This window comes from Salvelinus sp. IW2-2015, linkage group LG4p (genome assembly GCF_002910315.2).
Source record: "Salvelinus sp. IW2-2015 linkage group LG4p, ASM291031v2, whole genome shotgun sequence".
NCBI lineage: Eukaryota > Metazoa > Chordata > Actinopteri > Salmoniformes > Salmonidae > Salvelinus > Salvelinus sp. IW2-2015.
Window position 1 is genome coordinate 8,444,304 of NC_036841.1, and position 16,831 is coordinate 8,461,134.

General features: G+C 41.7%; 2 protein-coding genes and 1 long non-coding RNA gene across 4 annotated transcripts in view; 2 read left to right on the forward strand and 1 right to left on the reverse strand.

The window, feature by feature from the left end:
* The first annotated feature begins 1,388 nt into the window (after positions 1-1,388).
* On the forward strand, positions 1,389-9,363 carry LOC111959902 (carotenoid-cleaving dioxygenase, mitochondrial). Its single transcript, XM_023981749.2, has 13 exons — positions 1,389-1,513; positions 1,771-1,972; positions 2,093-2,304; positions 2,426-2,541; positions 4,235-4,337; positions 4,517-4,654; positions 4,895-5,055; positions 5,224-5,391; positions 6,615-6,752; positions 7,030-7,212; positions 7,353-7,463; positions 7,560-7,684; positions 8,650-9,363. Exons 1-13 carry the CDS (start codon positions 1,492-1,494, stop codon positions 8,732-8,734), a joined length of 1,764 nt encoding a protein of 587 aa, XP_023837517.1. The 5' UTR covers positions 1,389-1,491; the 3' UTR covers positions 8,735-9,363.
* LOC111960075 (uncharacterized) lies at positions 8,692-10,224 on the reverse strand. The gene is made up of 4 exons (XR_002876764.2): positions 10,134-10,224; positions 9,661-9,760; positions 8,980-9,031; positions 8,692-8,728 (listed from the first exon to the last, which is right to left on the reverse strand). It is a non-coding gene; the product is annotated as an uncharacterized lncRNA (long non-coding RNA).
* A 5,719-nt stretch (positions 10,225-15,943) lies between these two features.
* Positions 15,944-16,831, forward strand: part of sorl1 (sortilin-related receptor, L(DLR class) A repeats containing) — a 63,890-nt gene continuing 63,002 nt past the window's right edge. For both annotated transcript variants that reach the window (XM_023981625.2, XM_023981634.2), the window contains exon 1: positions 15,944-16,326. In XM_023981625.2, coding sequence (XP_023837393.1) covers positions 15,946-16,326 — 381 coding nt within the window. In that variant the 5' untranslated portion in view covers positions 15,944-15,945. The remainder of the gene's footprint in view (positions 16,327-16,831) is intronic.

Below are 16,831 nucleotides of genomic sequence, written 5' to 3' on the forward strand. Positions count from 1 at the left end.
CACATTCATTGTCTGGAAATTATAAGCTATATCTCTGAAAATCCCGACACAGATAGCTTGTGTTGTTCTATTAATAAAACAGCCTATTAATAAAACAGAGCTGGAGCGTGTCAAATATTATGACTGGATGGTTTGTTCTGTTGGACTTTCCTCATGGGTGGAATGTTATTCCTATTTTTCATAATTAACAACAAAAAAAGTACATATTTTTCATACATAGGACACGGCTACAGTAACAGGTTGATAGCGACAATTGAATACCTTCCAGAAAATAAAAGTGCCGCATCAGAAGCATCTGTACCTTTTCAGACAGTAGAATTCTGCTTCTGCATAGAATGTTCAGTATTGTTTCCCTGACAACAAACGTTGCTGATTGATGTGCTGTTGTGTTCTTTTTCTGATGTTTTTAAATGATAGGGTAGATAGATGTGTTGTATTTTCTACTAAATGTATTGGTACGCCATTGTATTTAACGAACTTCAAAGTACTTTTCTTAGGAGAGAGTGGTCTGCAAGCAGGCAGCAGGCAGGGTGCGCGTAGGCAGCTCGAGGTCATTTGATTGGCAGTTCTGGTTGCCTGGAGATGGAAGTTAGTCCGGCTTCAGAAGGGGCATTCCTTTACAGACATGTTAAATAACCCTTCAGTGGAGCTTCGAAACTATCTCCTGGGAAGGTTTCGTGGCGACATTTAAAAAGCCGTAGTGTACGTACCCTTTCAGACAAACAAACATGCCATAGCCAAGGGGCCACATTCCATGTCTTAAAGTGGTATATGACAAACGGTTTTGTTATGTTTCAATCTTCTATGATGTATATAAAGTGTAATACTGGGATGCAAACTCAAAATTGAATACATTCAACATGGTACAGGTGTCTTTTTTCTAAGCCCACAACCATGTGTGTGAGTTGTATACTTTTGTTTCAAAGTACATTTGTTTAATAAGACTACGAAGAAACTCTGTGTGACCTTGATTTAGCCAACTTCAGTAAAAAGGTTAAGAAACAAATAATGTACACAGATAGCTAATGAACCTGGTCCAAAATATAATGTTCTGTATAGTGTAGGTACTGCTGTGATGGGTTCCAGAAGTTGTAAACTATCTAGATATTATCCCCATGATTGGGTTATCAATCATGGGTCCTTTTTTGATGTTTGGGGGTGCTGCAATTTTTCCACTGACAGGGAAATACAGGACTAGTAAATGCCCAGTGCACTACTTTGTGTAATTAATATGTTTTTTAAATTCACATTTTTCAGGGGGTGCTGCAGCACCCTCAGTACCCCTACCTCCCCCAGCTATGCTTACAGAACTTCTGTTCCGCAAAGACTTATGTAAGAACCACCACGTGGTCTAAAGGGTTGTGCTACAGCGACAGTATAAAGCTCTGCCCGTTACACTAAGCGGCACACAGGAGCTTCACATGAGAAGAGTCCTATCACTTGCACTCCCTTCAAGCAAGACAGCCACAGACATTCTCAATCCTGACAACAATGTCACCTCCAAGCTCTACAGGTAAGTTKATGTTCTCCAATGAGGGTTAAAGCATTTTGCAGTCATACATTGCCTAGTGACCTTTCATCTCATCTTTAAAACATATAACTATTCAGTTTGTAAAAAAAATCTAGAGAGTAATTTATTGTAGGCCTATTAGTCCCCACAAGCTCCTTTAATACAATTTCTAGTTCTGCTTTGATATCTATCTGCTGTTTTTCTTTGTAGGTCTTCAGGTGTTTTTGAGTAATAATATTGTCTGGACTTTTTCCTTGCAGACCTGAAAAAGACTAAGTCAAAGAAGAGTAAGGATCATCATTACACAGATGTGCACGGCCTGCCATGCATTGAGAAGATCGTGGCTTCTGTGGATGAGACCCCAGAGGCCATCAGCACTAATATCAGTGGAACTATCCCAGAGTGGATTAGTGGCAATTTCCTCAGAAACGGACCAGGAAAGTTTGAGATTGGCAATAATAAGTGAGTATATTTTAAACAAGCTATATATGTTTAACCAGAATCAAATGAGGAGTAAATGACTATTGCTGCATATATGAAATTATTTACTGTACTATATTAACTATTTCTTCTGCTTCTCAGATTCAACCACTGGTTTGATGGAATGGCCCTCCTGCATCAATTCAAAATCGCGGGAGGCCAGGTGACCTACAAGAGCCGCTTCCTGGGCAGTGACTGCTACACAGCTAACAGTGAGAACAGCCGCATCGTTGTGTCTGAATTCGGGACTGTGGCCATGCCAGACCCCTGCAAGAACTTCTTCCAACGCTTTCTGTCCCGGTTCGAACTGCCAAGTGAGTTTACAGTTCAAGTCTGCAGTTCAAGAGTTTGGAGGTCAAAGAGTGGAGAATATATGACAGACGGAGAATTGATTTACGTTGTGCTAATCACATGAAAACTGTCTTTGGTCCACAGAAGCGTCAGATAATGACAATGTGAGCTTTGTGACGTACAAGGGTGATTACTACGTGAGCACGGAGACAAACTTCATGCACAAGGTGGACCCTGAGACACTTGAGACAAAGGAAAAGGTAGGCCTTGGCTAATAAAATATTGCATCRGATCTACTAGTGTATAGCGTTTCCTTTTCTTTTTAAAGGTCTACACAAACACTACCTACAGTAGCCTCATACAATACAAAGAGTTCCATTCAGTATAAACAAATCACCAAATGATTTTGTTGAAATATTTAATAAGAGACCTATTGCATTATAAACTCAGCAAAAAAAGAAACGTCTTTCAAAGATAATTCGTAAAAATCCAAATAACTTCACAGATCTTCCTTATAAAGGGTTTAAACACTGTTTTCCATGCTTGTTCAATGAACCATAAACAATTAATGAACATGCACCTGTGGAACGGTTGTTAAGACACTAACAGCTTACAGACGGTAGGCAATTAAGTTCAGTTATGAAAACGTAGGACACTAAAGAGGCCTTTCTACKGATTCTGAAAAACACCAAAAGAAAGATGTCCAGGGTCCCTGCTCATCTGCGTGAATGTGCCTTAGGCATGCTGCAAGGAGGCATGAGGACTGCAGGTGTGGCCAGGGCAATAAGTTGCAATGTCCGTACTGTGAGACACCTAAGACAGAGCTACAGGGAGACAGGACGGACAGCTGATCGTCCGTCCTCGTAGTGGCAGACCACGTGTAACAAACACCTGCACAGGATCGGTACATCCGAACATCACACCTGCGGGACAGGTACAAGATGGCAACTGCCCGAGTTACACCAGGAATGCACAATCCCTCCATCAGTGCTCAGACTGTCCGCAATAGGCTGAGAGAGGCTGGACTGAGGGCTTGTAGGCCTGTTGTAAGGCAGGTCCTCACCAGACATCACCGGCAACAATGTCGTCTATGGGCACAAACCCACCGTCGCTGGACCAGACAGGACTGGCAAAAAGTGCTCTTCACTGACGAGTCGTGGTTTTGTCTCACCAGGGGTGATGGTCGGATTTGCGTTTATCATTGAAGGAATGAGCGTTACACCAAGGCCTGTACTCTGGAACGGGATCGATTTGGAGGTGGAGGGTCTGTCATGGTCTGGGGCGATGTRCATCATCGGACTGAACTTTTTGTCATTGCAGGCAATCTCAACGCTGTGCGTTACAGGGAAGACATCCTCCTCCCTCATGTGGTACCCTTCCTGCAGGCTCATCCTGAGATGACCCTTCAGCATGACAATGCCACCAGCCATGCTGCTCGTTCTGTGTGTGATTTCCTGCAAGACAGGAATGTCAGTGTTCTGCCATGGCCAGCGAAGAGCCCGGATCTCAATCCCATTGAGCACGTCTGAGACCTGTTGGATCGGAGGGTGAGGGCTAGGGCCATTCCCCCCAGAAATGTCCGGGAACTTGCAGGTGCCTTGGTGAAAGAGTGGGGTAACATCTCACAGCAAGTACTGGCAAATCTGGTGCAGTCCATAAGGAGGAGATGCACTGCAGTACTTAATGCAGCTGGTGGCCACACCAGATAATGACTGTTACTTTGGATTTTGACCCCCCCCCTTTGTTCAGGGACACATTATTCAATTTCTGTTAGTCACATGTCTGTGGAACTTGTTCAGTTTAAATCTCAGTTGTTGAATCTTGTTATGTTCATACACATTTTTATGAAAATAAACACAGCTGACAGTGAGGACGTTTCTTTTTTTGCTGAGTTTAGGATAGCATGATTGAAGGCCTATCAAGACATTTCATTTTTGTTGATGCTCTCAACAGGTGGACTGGAGCAAATTCATTGCTGTCAATGGAGCCACTGCCCACCCCCACACAGACCCTGATGGTACAACATACAACATGGGGAATTCTTACTCTGCTAAAGGTAAGGAAGGAACCAGCCCCTGCCCATTCACTAACCACCGTCACTTAAGTCTAACGAATTGCAGATGAAGAATGACAAAACACAAACCTCTTAAACCTGAAATCTGCCTGCAAAAATTGGCCAAAGGCCAGTTTTCCAGGTTCCAAATAAAACTAAAACCAAATCGGCCTTTTTTTCAGGTGCAATTTACAATATCATCCGCGTGCCTCCGACAAAGACAATGCCAGAAAACCCAGAGGAAACCCTGGAGGGAGCTACAGTGGTCTGTTCTATTCCTTCAGTGGACAAGGCAAGACCTTCATACTACCACAGCTTTGGTGAGCAGACCACACAAAGCCTCCACAGGCTCCATAGCTAATGACACATTTAACGTAAACAGCCTCTCATGTAAACCCTCTCACCAGTAGATGGCTCACTCCGCCAACCATCTTCAAAGCAAAATGGTCATGTTTCATCCTTTTGTTAATCAGAATGCACAGCAATGATCTATCAATACTGATATGATCTGACTCAACTCCAAAAGAGTGGCAATTGATATACTGCTCATTCGATTTCAGCAATGTCGGAGAATTACGTGGTGTTTATTGAGCAGCCTATCAAAATGGACCTCTTGAAGATTGTTACAGGCAAGCTGAGAGGAAAGGGTATCAGCGATGGGGTCTACTGGGACCCTAAACTTGAGACCATCTTTCATTTGATTAACAAGCAGACAGGCAAGGTAAGACCTTGGTCTAGAACGCCCTTGAATTCTTGGGAGTCTCAATTCTTGTTGAAAGTTTTGGTAAATGACAAGCTAGGAACGAGACAAAGGATACTAAGCCTACAGTAATTGCTTTTAAGTTATACATTTCATTTCTGATGACTGACATCCTTTATTCTCTTCCAGCTCAACTCAGTCAAGTATTATGCCAAAGCGCTGTCCACATTCCACCAGATCAACGCCTGGGAGGAGGATGGCCTCCTGGTTATGGACCTCTGTGCCGCAGACGATGGCAAAGCCATCAACAACTACATTGTTCAGAACATGCGCAAGTCAGGAGAGGCTCTGGACAAGGTCAGTATAAGTCTAAACTGAAGGGTATAACACTTAACTTCAATGAATAATCATTAATAAACTATTTAAAAATACTATTACTAACTACAAATTCGGAAAGTATTCAGATCCCTTGAATTTTAAAACATTAATGATTAAATAAAAATAATTCCTCAGAAATCTACACAAAATACCCCATAATGACAAAGCGAAAACAGTTTTACAGAAATACCTTATTTACAGAAGTATTCAGACCCTTTGCTATGAGACTCAAAATTGAGCTCAGGTGCATCCTGTTTCCATTGATCATCCGTGAGATGTTTCTACAACTTGATTGGAGTCCACCTGTGGTAAATTCAATTGATTGGACATGATTTCGAATGGCACACACCTGTCTATATAAGGTCCCACAGGTGACAGTGCATGTCAGAGCAAAAACCAAGCCATGAGGTCGAAGGAATTGTCCGTAGAGGTCCGAGACAGGATTGTGTCGAGGCACTGTTCTGGGGAAGGGTATCAAAACGTTTCTGCAGCATTGAAGGTCCCCAAGAACACAGTGGTCTCCATCATTCTTAAATGGAAGAAGTTTGGAACCACCAAGACTCTTCCTAGAGCTGGCAGCCCGGCCAAACTGAGCAATCGGGGGAGAAGGGCCTTGGGTCAGGGAGGTGACCAAGAACCTGATGGTCACTGACAGAGCTCTAGAGTTCCTAGGGTTGATGCCTGAGTGGCATCAGGACAAGTCTCTGAATGTCCTTGAGTGGCCCAGCCAGAGCCCGGACTTGAACCCGACCGAACATCTTTGAAGAGACCTGAAAATAGCTGTGCWGCAACGCTCCCCATCCAACCTGACAGAGCTTGAGAGGATCTGCAGAGAAGAATGGGAGAAACTACCCAAATACAGGTGTGCCAAGCTTGTAGCGTCATTCCCAAGAAGACTCAAGGCTGTAATCGCTGCCAAATGTGCTTCAACAAAGCACTGAGTAAAGGGTCTAAATACTTATGTAAATAAAAATAAATACAACTGTTTTTGCTTTGTCATTATGGGGTATTTTAGGTAGATTGAGAAGAAAAAAAATTAAAAATACATTTTAGAATAAGGCTGTAACCTAACAAAATGTGGAAAAAGTGAAGGGGTCTGAATACTTTCCGAAAGCACTGTAAGTGTAACCAGCTAAAGTCACTAGGATCAGGAATCCTACATGTGAACTGCTTGAGGTTGAAAATGTTTTTGTTCAAATTAGGTGTACAACACTATGTGCAGAGTGTTCCCCCGGCGATTTGTCTTGCCTCTCAACGTGGACAAGGAGACACCCTGTGGGCAAAATCTGAACACACGCCCTGACAGTACCGCCACTGCCACCAAGACTGCGAAGGACAAGGTGTGTGTACAATAATCATGCACAAGTCTTCTGTTATACATCACTGCTGAAATACATCACTAAGCTAAGCTCCCGAGTGGGGCAGCGGTCTAAGGCACTGCCTCTCAGTGCTAGAGGCGTCACTACAAACCCTGGTTCGATCCCAGGCTGTATCACAACCGGCCGTGAACGGCAGTCCCATCGGGTGGCGCACAATTGGCCCAGCGTTGTCCGGTTTAGGGGAGGATTTGGGGGAGGAATATTCACTATCAGAGCCTCATTAACTCGCTCTCTGCAGGTGTTCTGTACACATGAGGATCTGCACGATGAAGAACTTCATACGTATGGTGGTCTCGAGTTCCCACAAATCAACTATGCCAAGTACAACACCAAACCATATCGCTACTTCTACGGTTGTGGTTTCAGACATCTAGTAGGAGACACTCTCATCAAGATGGACCTCCAAGGCAAAAGAATGAAGGTTGGTTGTCATATTGATTCCTCCTTTTTTTTTTTACTCAAGAATATCTGCATCAGTAACACAGTACTCTATTGCGATGAGTGATGTAAGCCTAGGTAATAGGAAATTCAATGCTGACCTTCATACTGCTGTGCTTTAAGGTGTGGGAGCATCCTGGACTGTACCCTTCAGAGCCTGTCTTTGTACCCTTGCCTGGCGCTACAGAAGAGGATGACGGTGTCATTATGTCTGTGGTCATCACTCCAAATAAGGTCAGTTCCCCCTTAAACACCTATGCCCGTTAACAATTGTTGTTCTCCTAACTCCCAATGTTAGCCTCCTAATGTAAACATGTTCCCTTTCTCCAGGACAAGAGCACGTTCCTGTTGGTTTTGGATGCCAAGACATTCAAAGAGTTGGGCAGAGCAGAGGTGCCTGTGAACATTCCCTATGGTTTCCATGGGACATTCAACTCCACTACGACTCATAGAAGGTCTCTATCAGAAAAAAAATTGGAGGCCCATTAGAGTGAATTGTACTGTGTTCATCTTTCATTTCTTGTCAAGTATATCCTTTCTGATTATTGACTGGATAACCATCAAAACACCTTATTGTGAAGTTGACTTTAAAAGCACTGTGAAAAACTTGTTAGTTCCATGCAAACAAAGAAAATGTTTCATGTTCATAAATAAGTGTATTTTTGTAAGATTTATGTCCACTCCTGTTTTGTGAATATATCAATCCTCTATATAAACAACTTATAATAAAAAATAAGTATTAAGAAAAGCCATGGGCTAATTTTTTATAATTTGGTTCACTCACCACCGAAAAGCTCGTAATAAATCTTTCAAAAATACTATTGGAAAAAGTGAAATATAGGCTATGATAACACCACGCAATATTCCATGTGATACACAGATGAATTAGTCCTACAGTCTGAACTGAATCCATTGACTCTTGTGACCGTCTTGTGGTCACTCACAACACAGTTACGACCTAAAAGTTAGTTTCCTGTTTGGTAATGGTTAGGCTATATTTCACTGTCAAGTAAAGAATAATTGATTTTATACATTTTCAAAAATGAGTGCTTATCTTTGGATATTGCAGACACTGAAACGTCAATATTTATTTTTAACCTATTTATTGTTTACAGTAGGCTACATAGGCCTAGATCTACAGTATTCCCAATGCTTCAATATAAATAGGTAATTTATAAAGCAATGAACCACAATGACACTCACATTGTGTTTGCCAGTGTGGGATAAAGAGTGAGGACAGTAAACCTAAAAAGCATACATAGAGGTCAAAAGAAAAGTACTGACATGTTACTTATTTAGATCAGTGAGGAAATATTTAMAAATAGTCTGTAGCACATAGGCCCATGTAGCAAGTCTATCCCTGCAGTTTGTCAGAAATGAGAGCCAAKGTACGCCTCAAGTGATCTTTCTTCTCTTTCAGGTGTGACTCCAAGTTTCTGGCCTCCATCAATATGTCTTCCAACTCCCTAACTTGTGAAGCATCTATTGCAGCCCTCTCACTGTAGGAAACAAAGGCACTATGTATGATCGACATGGTGTGGTGTACAGATGATTTCAAGAAAAGCATATTCACCTAATGGTTGTTTATCATAATAATTTTTTTTGTATGCAGTAAAATTGCCTGTGTACTTAACGTAATATGTGATGTGGGCAAAGCACTGGAATTTAAACTCAAATGTGGTCTGACATTACAAAGAATGGAATGAAAACCTGTTCAACACGTTTGTCATGTTACCTTTGTTGTACCTACCTCAACACTTCAGAGTATTTGGAAAATAGCATGTTGACCTCTCTATTTGCACCTATCATTTGAAGGAAAATAAAGAGCAGTAATGTCAATTTCTCTGTAGCAAACACATAAAAAAAATTGATATATAATACATGCCATTTACCAGACACTTTCATCCATAGCAAGTGTATGAACTTATGAAAGGCTGATTCCAGGAATTGAACCCACTATCCTGGCGTTGCAAGCGCCATGCTCTACCACCTGAGCTACATTCTATTATTAGATATAAATGATGGTATCAATTGATCCAAACATTCATCATTCTTATCTATGAAAGAGAGAAAAATTATTCCTAATGCAAATATGTGCATACCTGCAAGTGCACCCTCAAACAAATCTGAAGAGATTGAAGCTGGTGTTTTACTACTGTGTGTTTTTTTATTTTTTGCTGGAGAACTGTCACAATATGCAGATGTTTGTTCAACCTATTGCAATGAAAGAGAAAAGACAACTCTCAATGACTACAACACAATCAATATGGATTTGCATGGACTAACTAATAGAAAATTGATATGGCTGAGTTGAGAACAGATTGAAATACGTAAATTAGCTATCCCAATGGTGGATGGAAGACATGTTTTTCTAATGGCCCTGGGGAGTACTTTTCCAGCAGATAACATCAAARCGGCAGCATTTTCAGACCTCTTGTGCCATTTTTTTGGGGCCTTTGTTGTCCATTCCCCTCCCTGTCGGTGGCATCACTCTGCCTGGCAATGGTCACTTAAAAGTTTCTCACCGCTTTCTAAAAAGTTACGTGGAGAGATGTGTGGTTAGCTACAATGGCTGATGAGAGACTACATTTTAACACAGTGTAACATGTTAACGTTGGGTAATGTTTATGCGCCTGTCTAACTGAACAATTGCAGCTAACTAACAACATTCTACCAGCTGCAGAATCAGCACAGCTGACCTCAACTAACAAACACTGCTAACTAGCTAGCTAAAGTTTGGTTATCCAACGGTAGCTGGCAGGGCCTTATCACTAGTTAGCTAACATGTGTAACTTAAACACATCCTTAATTTATTTCAAGGTAATCTATCGAGGTAATTAACAAAAATGCTGTTATGTAAAATTGATTAGCTAGCTACCTAAAACATTTGAAAAGTATACTTACTTTTGCTTATCCGTTTGGTTTGCCAAATTCGAATTCCGAGTGTTTTGCGCGAGCCAATCAGAACGTTCCATCAATTTCACGAACAAGGACGTGCTACAGTTCAAACTATTATGATCTACCGCCACCTACTGTCTTCAGACAGCAAATCCATTGACTGTAGTGATCAGAATATACAGTAATAACCATATCTAAGAAGTTCCAAAGGCTGTGCCTAATATAGTGTATAAGAGGTCATAATATTTGTTCGTCTGTGGTGTGTAATGAGGAGCAACCAGACACTGAACTTGACACATTTATGAAATTGCTTATTCCAGTTACTAATAAGCATGCACCCATTAAGAAAATGACAGTAAAAACTATGAAATCCCCGTGGATTGATGAGGAATTAAACAATTGTATGGGTGAGAGGGATGAGGCAAAAGGAATGGCAAATAAGTCTGGCTGTACAACCGATTGGCAAACGTACTGCAAATTGAGAAATAATGTGACTAACCTGAATAAAAAGAATAAGAAACTATACTATGAAACAAAGATAAATTACATAAAGAATGATAGTAAAAAGCTTTGGAGCACCTTAAATGAAATGTGGGGCAAAATGGCAAACCCAGCACCATTTAATCAGATGGCTCATTCATCACAAAACCCACTGATATTGCCAATAACTTATTTTTTTAGACTTTTACCCCTTTTTCGTGATATCCAATTGGTAGTTACAGTCTTGTCTCATCGCTGCAATCCTGCCAAGCCAAACTGCTCACTTAACCGGAAACCAGCTGCACAAATGTGTCAGAGGAAACTGGCACCACTGGCAACCATTGTCAGCCTTCAGGCACCCAGCCCACCACAAGGAGTCACTAGAGTGCAATGGGACCAAGACATCCCCACCGGCCAAACCCTCTCCTAACCCGGATGACGCAGCCCGGTTACGGCCGGCTCTGACACAGCCCTTGGATCGAACCTGGGTCTGTAGTGACGCCTCAAGCACTGCAGTGCCTTAGACCGCTGCGCCACTCTGGAGGCCATGATATTGCTAATTACTTTAATGATTTTTTCATTGGCAAGATTAGAAAACTTAGGCATGACATGCCAGCAACAAACGCTGACACTACACATCCAAGTATAACTGATCAAATGATGAAAGACAAGCATTGACATTTTGAATTCCGTAAAGTAAGTGTGGAAGAAGTGAAATTATTGTTTGCTATCAACGATGACAAGCCACCGGGGTCTGACAACTTGGATGTAAAATTACTGAGGACAATAGTGGACGATRTTGCCACGCCTATGTGCCCTCAGACCTGGAGGGAAGCAAAAGTAATTCCACTACCCAAGAATAGTAAAGCCCCCTTTGCTGGCTCAAATAGCCGACCAATCAGCCTGTTACCAACCCTTAGTAAACTTTTGTAAAAAATTGTGTTTGACCAGATGCAATGTTATTTTACTGTAAACAAATTGACAGCAGACATTCAACACRCTTAAAGGAAGGACATTCAACAAGCACGGCACTTACACAAATGACTGATGTTTGGCTGAGAGAAATTGATGATAAAAAGATTGTGGGAGCTGTTTTGTTAGACTTCAGTGCGGCTTTTGACATTATTGATCATAGTCTGCTGATGGAAAAACTTATGTGTTATAGCTTTACACCCCCTGCTATATTGTGGATAGAGAGCTACCTGTCTAACAGAACACAGAGGGTGTTCTTTAATGGAAGCCTCTCCAACATAATCCAGGTAGAATCAGCAATTCCAGGGCAGCTGTCTAGGCCCCTTACTTTTTTCAATCTTTACTAATGACATGCCACTGGCCTTGAGTAAAGCCAGCGTGTCTATGTATGCATATGACTCAACACTAGACACGTCAKCTAGTACAGTGAGTTAAATCGCTACAACACTTAACAAAGAGCTGCAGTTAGTTTCAGAATGGGTGGCAAGGAATAAGTTAGTCCTAAATATTTCAAAAACTTAAAGCATTCACTAAACCTCAACTAAATCTTGTAAAAAATCATGTGGAAATTGAGCAAGTTGAGATGACTAAACTGGATTGTAACCCTGGATTGTAAACTGTCATTTTTAACAACACTATCAACAAGGCAGGTCCTACAGACTCTAGTTTTGTCGCACCTCGACTACTGTTCAGTCGTGTGGTCAGGTGCCACAAAGAGAAACATCGGAAAATTACAATTGGTTCAGAACAACGCAGCACAGCTGGCTCTTAAATGTACACGGAGATCTAACGTTAATAATATGCATGTAAATCTCTCATGGCTCAAAGTGGAGGAGAGATTGATTTCATCACTACTTGTATTTGTAAGAAGTGTTGACATGCTGAATGCACCGAGGTGTTTGTTTAAACTACTAGCACACAGCTCGGACACCCATGCATACCCCATGAGACATGCCACCAAGGATCTCTTCACAATCCCCAAGTCAAGAACAGACTATGGGAGGCGCACAGTACTACATAGAGCCATGGCTACATGGAAATCTATTTCACATCAGGTAACTGATGCAAGCAGTAGAATCAGATTTTTTWAAAGGATAAAAATACACCTTAACTGAACAGCGGGGACTGTGAAGAGACACACACACACACAGGCACAGACACACATACACATGATAAGACACGCACTCTACGCACACGTACACATGGATGTTGTATTATTAATATGTGATTGTGTAGTAGTGGCCTGAGGGAACACACTAAATGTTTTGGGTAAAGTGTTATGAAATGTAATGTCATGTAATATTTTTAATTGGATATAACTGCCTTAATGTTGCTGGACCCCAGGAAGAGTAGCTGCTGCCTTGTCAGCAGCTAAAGGAGCAGCTAAAGCTAGTTATAACAATATTTGACATACAGTGCTTTCAGAAAGTAATCAAACCCCTTGACYTTTTACACATTACATTTTGTTATAGCGTTATTCTAAAATGGATGAAATAAAAAAAATCCTCATCAATCTACCCCATAATAACAAAGCAAAAACAGGTTTTTAGAAATGTTTGCAAATTTATTAGAAAAAAGAAAATACCCTATTGACATAAGTATTCAGACCCTTTGCTATGAGACACGAAATTGAGCTCAGGTGCATCCTGTTAACATTGATCATCCGTGAGAGTCCACCAGTGGTAAATTAATTGATTGGCCATTATTTGGAATGACACACACCTGTCTATATAAGGTTCCACAGTTGACAGTGCATGTCAGAGCAAAAACCAAGTCATGAGGTCAAAGGAATTGTCCGTTGAGCTCCATGACAGGATTGTGTCGAGGCACAGTTGGAATCACCAAAATTCCTCCTAGAGTGTTCCAGTCAAACATTCCCTGTAAACTGTGATCTCTGAAAGAGGGAGAATCTTGGAACCACCTAAATTCTTCCTAGAGCTGGCCGCCTGGCCACACTGAGCAATCGGGGGAGAAGGGCCTTGGTCAGGGAGGTGACCAAGAACCCAATGGTTACTCTGACAGAGCTCTAGAGTTCCTTTGTAGAGATGGGAGAACCTTCCAGAAGGACAACCATCTCTGCAGCACTCCACCAATCAGGCCTTTATGGTAGAGTGGCAAGACGGAAGCCACTCCTCAGTAAAGGCACATGACAGCCTGCTTGGAGTTTGCCAAAGACACCTAAAGACTCTCAAACCATGATAAAAGATTCTCTGGTCTGTTGAAAACAAGATCAACTCTTTGGCCTGAATGCCAAGCATTATGTCTGGAGGAAACCTGGCACCATCCCTATGGTGAAGCATGGTGTTGACAGCATCATGCTGTGGGGATGTTGTGCAGCAGCAATGACTGGGAGACTAGTCAGGATCGAGGCAAATATGAACGGAGCAAAGTACAGAGATCCTTGATGAAAACCTGCTCCAGAGCTCTCAGGACCTCAGACTGGGGAGAAAGTTCACCTTCCAGCAGGACAACAACCCTAAGCACACAGCCAAGACAATGCAGGAGTGGCTTTGGGACAAGTCTCTGAATGTCCTTGAGTGGCCCAGCCAGAGCCCGGACTTGAACCCGACCGAACATCTTTGAAGAGACCTGAAAATAGCTGTGCAGCAACACTCCCCATCCAACCTGACAGAGCTTGAGACGATCTAAAAACCTGTCTTTGCTTTGTCATTATGGGTATCATGTGTAGATTGATGAGGGGAAAAACAATTTAATCAATTTTATAAAAAGGCTGTATCCTAACAAAATGTGCAAAAAGTCAAGGGGTCTGAATACTTTCCGAAGGCACTGTAACTACTGAAGATCTCCTCCCCTTGCAAGATGTATGTGCAGGCCCTTAGGGATCTCCCATGGCAACGTCTATGTCCCTTTCCACACCTCCCTGTCTGTGGGTAAATAATGAGCAATGTGCAGTAGAACAATCTGCATGTGTAAGGATCTAATTGACTGAGAGTAAATTACTGTAAGTGGCTAGCCTTTTTTCAAGTCAAAAGTCGCACACAGAAATTACTGGTGACCTCCAGATCTATTCAGATTTTCCCTAAAGTTTACCTACAATATATCCATGTCACTCCCGTTTTTATAATAATAACCCATATGTAGCTTGTTGTCTCTAAGACACATTTGTTTCACAATCTATTGTGAAAGTGTCTCACCGAATCAATGAAGAAACACAGTGAAAAAGCGCCCATATCCACTTTACTTTATATCAAATCCTGTTGCTAATGTACTCGGTTGGAGACAGCTGTCATGTTGACTCTGCATGTGATATAAGCACAATAGGTTATGTTGTGTGATTTGTCATGTCTGCCTATTGTCCAGTGGTGGGAGTGAGACCTAAGATACTTGTTTGTGTGAACATAGCTGCTTTATTCTGTTCTGATCTATTCTATTCCCCTTGTAGATAATAATGATAATGGTGTCATATACAAGGAAAAGCTTTGCTTTCTGGGGACATTTATTTATTTAGCGTAGGTTTTCAAAACAGTTGTAAATTGAATGCAATTTCAAGTGTTCTTTGCTTAGCTTTTTTTGTTGTTGACAATTTTAAATGCAATACACCACTCACATGGATACAGCACAAGGGCATTAAAAGCATTGAGGATGACACAAAAAAGTGTCAAACTTTTTTCTATTGTGTTTCTTTTGAAAATACATAAAAACAAAATATACACAAGATTAGAAAATGAAAACAATAACGTTAGCTGAAACAATTATACTTTCTTTAAGCCAGTATTTTCCAACCAGGGGTACTTGGCCTTCCACAGGGGGTACTTGAAAAGACTCATGAGACCAGGCCTACTGGTAAAATGCACGAGGGGTACTTCAGGGTTACTCCGGGCAGAGTTCTGGTGTGATGGCTATGAGAGTCTCCAGTGAAATTAAAATAACCAGACAGGTAACTGGGTGCAAGTTCTATAATGTACAACAAGATTAAGACCAATGTGCGTCCTACGGCTGAGCTTGAGTAGGCCTATACTTCTCATTAGTTTATTTTGGGCCGTTTGAACTTTGTCCTTCAGACTTTTTAGATTTTTGTCATTCAGATTTTTTTGGGTTGGTACATGTGTAAGGATTTGCCATGTAGTGTTGTATACAATGATTTAGATATATATATCATTGGTTGTTTATCATGTTGGATATTTTTCAAGTGCATCCACAAATGCAAACTCATTCAATATACCAAAAAGTCGCTAACAATGGGCGAGTTCATTTTCCATTGCCCGGTGCCCGTGATGTCCGGAGTTTATACATTTTAGACATTCCATTGGTCCTTAAGTGAAATCTCCACCCACACGACGCACCGAGACATGCAAAACGAACCTGCCCAATGCAACTAGCATACTTTGCTTAGGAGAGGGGGATGATGGGGGTGCCTCCTACGCTTACTCCAATCGCCTCTCGAAGGAGCACTTCTAGTTACCCAAACGAAACATACACAAACATGGCGACAAGACAGACAGTCAAGATGCTGTCCCCTCTTAGGTTTACAATATATTTGTTATTTTTCTTCGCTCCTGGTACATTTTCCTCCACCCTTCGTCTTCATCGAGACCAGCGGTTATTGCTACTGCAGGACAGGGGTTTTTCTACGGTGAACGCAAATGAAGAATGTATCCATGGAATAGGCGCCGATGCGAAAAGACGAGCTGCACGTAATGCAAGGGAAGACAGAGCTTCGGGCATGTATCAGCATCGCATTCGGCGGAGTGCAGTCCAACCACCCGTGCCAAAGGTGTATGGACAGGTAATGCATTACTTTTCCAGTGTAACTCCAATTCTACTGAAAGCAGCTAGCTAGCTGGTCTCTCGTCACACTCGGAAGGCTATCTACAGTTAGCTACAGTAGCTAGTTAGGTTTAGCAGCTAACGTTAACTACCTAGCTAGTTTAGTAACGGAACTCAGAAACATCAATGGCAGGGATCATCAACTATATTCAGCTGCGGGTCGATTTTTTTCTTGTGCGGATGGTCGGGGACCTGAACATAATTACAAATAATTTGTAAACTGCAAATTGATCGCAAGAAGCCCAAACATATATACTGTTTGACAAAAACATTTCAAACCTTGCTTACGTTTGTATACGATCAGGTGTCTCTATATTATTCGTGTGAATACTTGAAACAGATTTCTTAAATAAAAATCACTTGGAGCATTTAACTTTTTATTTTTAATTTTACTTGGGGCCAAATAAAACCACCCGTGGGCCAAATTCGGCCCGCTGGCCGCAAGTTGSGGAACCCTGCTGTAT